The sequence below is a fragment of the Parasteatoda tepidariorum genome, chromosome X1, assembly GCF_043381705.1.
Source record: "Parasteatoda tepidariorum isolate YZ-2023 chromosome X1, CAS_Ptep_4.0, whole genome shotgun sequence".
NCBI classification, from domain to species: domain Eukaryota; kingdom Metazoa; phylum Arthropoda; class Arachnida; order Araneae; family Theridiidae; genus Parasteatoda; species Parasteatoda tepidariorum.
The window spans coordinates 27,039,724-27,046,680 of NC_092214.1; the positions used below are offsets into that span (position 1 = coordinate 27,039,724).

Here is a 6,957-nt window from a genome sequence, read left to right on the forward strand (position 1 = left end):
TATTATATATATATTATATATATATATATTCGGTGTATAGCATTTAATTTTGAAATGCATATCAAAAATGAATACAAAAAAGTATGAAGTTTATGGGATCACAAATGAATACTTAAGCAAAGAAAAAGCAAAAACGCTACCGAAATCTATCGAATCAATATATTTAGGAATATTAATTAATACAATATCAAAGTTGAAGAAAGTGAATGCAGCAAACAATAAAACTCGTTTCATAGCTGCAGGAAACAGAGAGGAGTTGAAAGACGAAGATTGGAAACGGTTTCAAGCTTCAAATTGCAATTAAACAGTTTTTGATGTACTGTACACCAACCCTCCTTAATTTGTCAGATTTCAATAGCATTTTTTTTATTTCTCGTTTAGCATTAATAGGTGATCAAAAGCGTGTAAACTTTCATTTCTGCTAAAGTGTTCTTTAAATATACAGTTACTTTGGTCTTTTCGGAACACTTTGCACATAATGATAGAAAAATTTACACACACTATTTGAAAGTGAGACTTAATTTAGTTGAGTATACCCCGCCCGGAAAGAGAAAAGCATATTAAAACTTATTAAATGATAAAGGAAGTGGCAATAATAAACTTTCAAGAATGTAATTTAGAGCATGAAAATGCCCTTTCTTCCTTGTTGACATTTAATGATATAAGAATATACATAATGTCAAAAGATCATTCCTAATTGGAAGCTATGAGCAAGGCATTCTCGATCGATAAGATTTCTCAGCCCTTTCGGAAAATCCCCTCTTACTGGACTAGATCCAAATTTTCCAGGGAAGCAAGATCCACTACAAATGCTCCCGGATCTCTTCCATCTGTTTATTTATTCCATAAAACGTGTCTGAAATAATAGTATCTATATCTTAAAGGTAAATTTTTCTGTATGTATATTTGATATTTAAGTGTTAAGTTGACATCTTTTTTCTTTCGCATATAAGTGAAGCATACTGTCACATGTTTTTATTTCCTCTTTTATGATAAGTATTAGATTTATTTTGTTATAATTTATTAATTGTCAAATAATAGTTTCTTTTGTCTTTAAAGATTATAAGATATTAATTGCTTGAAAAGGTAAAAGGCGTTGTTGCATTTTATTTTCTTCAGATTCGATCAATATTCATTGATTTTTATCTTTTTTCTCGCCAACTTGACTAGCTGAAGACGTTTATTTTAAGATACTAACGAATTACAGTAGTGATATCAGTAGGAATTGTGTGAGTATTTTAAGCTATTGAATACTGAAGTATATCTATTGTAGCGTAAGTTACAGAGTATCAAAGTATCAAAGTTAATATAACACGTTGTTTGAGACTAATTGAAAACACGTTTTTAGTTTTTTTTAAAGACATTTGATACATTTAATCCATATGCTTATTGAATTATAAAAGAAATCATAGTATTTTACATTTCGGTTCAGACTAAATTTTAAAAAAATTGAGACAGCATTGAAAGTTTTTTCGGATCCAATAGAATCAATTTAAATTCATAAAAAAGAGAAAAAACAGTGAACAAAATAAGAAAGTTCAATTCAAACATGACTTCTCTTGAAGTCATATTTAAAGAGTTCTTTTATGTATATAATTTTATTACCTGCAAAAATAAGAGTGAATATTCTTGTTTTCTAATTCATTTACTTTTTAATAATATGTGTCATACTATTATTAGCTACTAAAGAAATCAAAAAGAAGACAGGAATTATAGAAAAATATCAGTTGAAGTGTAGAGAAAGTAGAAGGATTATACTTTGAATTTCGGCAATCAAACTGGTTTCAATTTATGCAATCCTACCTTTCTCAATAGTGATGAACCAGGTTTTCATGAAGTTCATGCTTTTATTTCTTCAGTATTAACTTGCGACTTCTGATGCGCATATAATTTTGACTTCATTTTTGACAGGGATTCTAAATACATATATTAATTGTGGTGAGTAAAGAGCACACTGTACATTGCATATACCTAGTAACAGTTTCGCAGTATAAGCCTTAAGCCTGTTGCTGGTTTCTGTCCTTGTGAACAATTTATTCCATCTTTCTATAATAAATATTTTTAAAGCATTTCTTGTCATTTAATAACAGAATATACAGTTTATTTTTCATATAAATTTATTTTTAGAATCACAGAAAGATTAAGAAAAGATAATTAAAACGGTTGTTTAAAATATTCAAAAATGTTACGATGTACAAAAATTCTTTAATATGAACGCTCTTACAAGCTCACACAAGTCCCCCAAGATAGAATTTTTCTTTTTCGTTTTTGTACAAAAAAAAAAAAAATATAAATANTCTAAAAAATAATAATAATAATAAAAATTCTTACTGATATAAAGAATGAGCAAATTGCTTTGCTACATCGGGTAGAACAGAATATTTTTGGAACTTTGGGTAGAAATTAAGTTTCGACAATGCCAAACAACTTTTGTTACATCAGCTCGTTTTAATGCTCAGGAATCTTGTTCTATTCATATACATACCGATTCCCCATTTGACAACACAAGTTCCTCACCCTCACTATAGAGCTTGAAATGCATTTTGTCCTGATTTGCCTCTCTTGGCTTCCGTGGTTTTGTGACTGTTCGAGCACTCTTTTCATTATCAAGTATAAAGAAATAACTTTCATTTGACTGTTGGCAAAATGGTAACTCAAGAACGTCATAAAAGTATTGCTATTTTTTGAATTAAAATTTTTATTAAAATTTTAATTCAATTTTTATTAAAATTTTTAGCTAAAAGTATTTGATCAGTATTGATAAGTGTTTTGAACATGGCATTTATTTATAGATGAAAGATATTTCTCTAATGAGAAGAAAATAATAATAAATAAGCATTGTATGCACAAAAGAAGGTGAATTTAGGGCTTCTTTTAATGGATGGTGGACTAAATATAGAAACTAAATAAATATAGACAAAAATAGTGGACGAAGTCAGAACTTTTGTTCGCAATATTTTCTAAGGTTTCGATGAAATATTTTCTAAGTGAATATCTTTTCTGATAACAGAAAAAAAGAGAATTTATGTGCGGAAACGCAATAAATATAAAATATATTTATTATTTCTTTTATGTGTAATTAAACATAACATTTTATCTTTTATTAGGTTTTGATTCTTTTACCTTGTTTTAATCTTCTTAAATGTATTCTACATGGTATGAGTTTACTTTTAAGTAAAATTAAGAATTTAAAAAAAAAGATTTTATGAAACAATTTTTGTTTTAGGTACCCTTCCAATGAATTATAATGCCTTTAATACTCACCATAACAAAAAATACGGCTTTGTTGACCCCTAATTTTTAAAGTGGGTTAAAGCTAATATGAGTAAGTACCATTTTAAACTTAAGTTATATAATATTTGTTGTTAAAAAGCGTTTATATTTCTTCACTATTTCTCCTGGAACATTATTTTTTTTTTATTTATTATACATATTATTCTTATTTACACGATTTTTTTAAGTGTATTTTTTCATTTCTGTCCCGTATTATTAATGTTGAAGATCTCAGAATATTGCGTATTTCTTAACATTTAATGGAAGTAGAATAAGAAGTATTCAAATACGTTATAAATTTATAAATTCTTTACTCATTGCCTAACTTGATTAGACAAAATAAAAAGTCGTGCTTAAAAAAATAAAAATTAGTGGCTAAATTATAATAATGTCAATAATAATAACTTTTTGGGGTTTCCCATTTATTTGTTTTAAGAGATGGCATTTGTTAGATTTTGGATCTAAATTTATTTTTTGTATCAATAAAGGTTAAAAGCTACAATTTTTTATACACTTGATATTATTGGGAATTGCATCACGATTGTATTATATTCATTGCTTTACGCCATTCTCAAATAGGCAAAAATAACCTCTAGAAAAAAAATAGATCCTTATTCATAATTAAGTCTATACAAGTAGCTTTGTTTGAGTTTTGTATTTACTTATTAAAAAAAAGACAATTGTAAAGTTTTAAATCAAAATTTATTTTGTGTCTTAATAAAGACTAGAAGTAGCAAATTTTTTATGTACTTGATACTTTTTAGGAGAGGTATTACGGTAGTCATTGCTTTATGCCATAACATAACCGGAAAAACTAAAAAGTAGCGCTTTAAGAAAATAAAAGTCACTGGCTACTTTACGATTAAGTTTGTAAAAATTATTTTATATTAGTTTTCTATTTTCTTTCAAAAGAAAAATCACAGTCAGTGGATTTTAGATTTAAATTTATATTTTTGATGCGTCATAGAATATTTTGTTTTCTAATTAAGGGCAGTTAACTAAATAGTGAAACCAATTATTCTTACTTTCATGGACATAAAGAAAAAAAAGAATCTTTACTTTAAGAATTTGTTATTTTAATACAGGTCAAAAACTGAGTTAATTTCATTTGAATATTTCAGAAAATCATGCAGAACTGATATGAAAAAGAGAAACGCAATGGTTCACGTATTTGCTTTTATGGTTTCATTTATGATGCAAAGGATATATCAAGGTAAATCTTAATTTCAATATCAATGATTGACTGAACTTCATAGAAAATAAGTTATATAAAAATAATAATTAATTCTATATTGTTATAAGAAAAATCGCTAAAATCACAGTTTTTGAGGGGTAAGGAATGAAATGACTTCACATGAGTGTTAACTGATTTGGTTCTTTATTACTATTGGGTGTTTCGCAATAATCGTCTCTTAAATATACTTTTAAATTTCTGGTAAAAAAAAAGAATTTTAAAATGTTTTCCTCATTAGAGATCTCAAATTAATATTTAAAGGAAGGAAAACAAAAGACATTTTCAATCACTACTGATGTAAATAAGATCAAAGGAGCCAAATAAAGAAAGTGATTTTGTGCTATGTAAGAATATAGCTAAATAAGGTAAAAAAAGGCGAAAATAATGTTATACAAATAGACATACTATAATGTTAGTTTAAAAGAGAATAACCTCACACTTTTAAAAATTTAAACAATGGTTGATACTCAGAGGTGAATTAGAAAAGTACAGACAAGTTACATCAAGTAATCCAACAGTTTAGGATGATGGAAGAGCGTTTTATTTTAATTTTGAACATATATTTATTATTCTTTAAGTCAAATATTAAGAGTACGTTTAATTTGTCTAATATACACAAAATCACTCTGACAAGAAATTTGGTAAGCAACCCAGCTATAAGGTGTTAATGTCTATCGTAGGATGTTAATGTTTGGTGATATTTAGTTTGTTAACAGGAGAGAGAAAACTACTTTGAACTTAAACTAATTCAAAATTTTAGCAATTTTTGATTGATACTGGGATATTAAAGTAAGACAACATGCTTAAGTTTGATGAATTAGGACTTCGTGGTTAATTTTCTAAAGATACACTATACGATCAAAAGTATCCAGATACCCAATGCTACGGACTCGAAGAGTCCTGATGCATATATGAATATGCTGTTGGTCATCTTTTTGCATTGAGGAAAGCCCGCACACATCTGGAGAGATTTCTCCTAATTTTTGATACGTGACTAGAGAAATTGTCTTTCAAGCGTTCATTTTAGCTGAAAGTTAGCAGTGATAATTTACATATCCTACATTCGCTTAAGGCGCTACATTGTATTTAGATCGGGATTCTGAGAAGACCAATTCAGTTTTTGAACACCCATTTCATCAAACCATGGCTGCGCAAGTCCCGACGTAGGAATAAAGCAGTTATCTTGCTGGAAGTGACATGGGATTTCCCCATAGTATTGTCATAGAGTTGAGCGGGCCAAATTGCCTAGATTGTCCAGTGTCCTAACAAATCTCAGAGTCCATGTTTCTAAATACAGAAATTAAAAAATCCTGGTCAAGTCATGATCAGCCTTCTACACCATGATGCTTTAGGTGAGTGCGCAGATATTACTGACCAGATAGAGTAGAACAAATAGTATTAGTACGAAATTCGCGTTCCACAGAATTGCTTTAAGGTTAAGAAGTTCTTCATTGAGGTGATTATCATTCAAACAAATTTTAGCTGGGGAAAGTATGATATAAGTAATTAATACTTGTTTTAAATTTAATTAAAATCTCGTGTTTATTTTATGGGTACTTTAAATAATCATGGTATACTAAATTACCTGGCATAAGGATTTATTTGATATCTATAGAACAACTTTGTAAAATTGTTTCGATAAATTCAGCTTTCATTTTCAGTCAAATGGGTTCAACTGGCAATAGCATTAGTCGTATTCTAAGTAAGTGTGAAAAAACTATGATTTTTGAACCCTCTTTTTGTTTATCGTAAAGTTAAAAGAGAATCTGAGAATTTCCGTTGTTTTGTCCGAAATCCGTAGCTTTGTGGCATGTTGTTTAAAGCATTTTCATTGTTATAGGAGAAGCTATAAGCTGTTACACCTGCAGTTCAAGAAATGGAACAGATCGTAATTGTCATGATCCTTTTCATCCTGCTATGAGCACATACACAGAGGGTTGTAAAGTGCCTAAAGAAGGACACATTGGACAGTTTCCAGCAAATTTCTGCATTAAAGTAATTGGAAAAACAGGTACAATGATTTATCCGCGATGTTTTTCTGGCACAAACTAGCAAAAATGTTAATTCTACAAAAATTTAATAATACATACGGTTACAAATGAGCATACGTCAACAAAATAATTTGGTACGCATACGTTTAACTTTTAAATGCTCAAGCAAAAAAAAAAAAAAAAAAAAAAAAAAAAAAAAAAAAAAAAAAAAAGACGGGATATTTTAATTTTTGATGTAGTGATTCTACTGTCTCGTACAATACTGTCAAGGGGCTAACATTAAACATGCGAATTTTCTGGTACTGATGATATCTTGTCCCGCAGTGGACTGATCGTTAAGACACGGTTCCCAGCAGATCACCGAAGTCAAGCATCACTGGCTGCGGTCAGTGTGCGGGTGGGTGACCACTTGGATCAGTCTGCGTAGGGACCGAGGGTGTGCGGTATTGGTCCTCGTTA

The 6,957-nt window shown here is 29.0% G+C and overlaps 1 protein-coding gene across 3 annotated transcripts in view; it reads left to right on the forward strand.

The window, feature by feature from the left end:
- Nucleotides 1–740: 740 nt before the first annotated feature.
- Nucleotides 741–6,957, forward strand: part of LOC107440331 (UPAR/Ly6 domain-containing protein bou) — a 10,076-nt gene continuing 3,859 nt past the window's right edge. Inside the window, exons 1-4 of one of the 3 annotated variants that reach the window (XM_016053234.3) lie at nucleotides 741–884; nucleotides 3,227–3,325; nucleotides 4,395–4,486; nucleotides 6,348–6,518. In XM_016053234.3, the coding sequence (XP_015908720.1) occupies nucleotides 4,414–4,486; nucleotides 6,348–6,518 (244 nt within the window). In that variant the 5' untranslated portion in view covers nucleotides 741–884; nucleotides 3,227–3,325; nucleotides 4,395–4,413. Of the gene's footprint in view, nucleotides 885–1,204; nucleotides 1,230–3,226; nucleotides 3,326–4,394; nucleotides 4,487–6,347; nucleotides 6,519–6,957 lie in introns of those variants that run through there. The other 2 variants (XM_071187539.1, XM_016053237.3) reach the window with 2 other exon arrangements.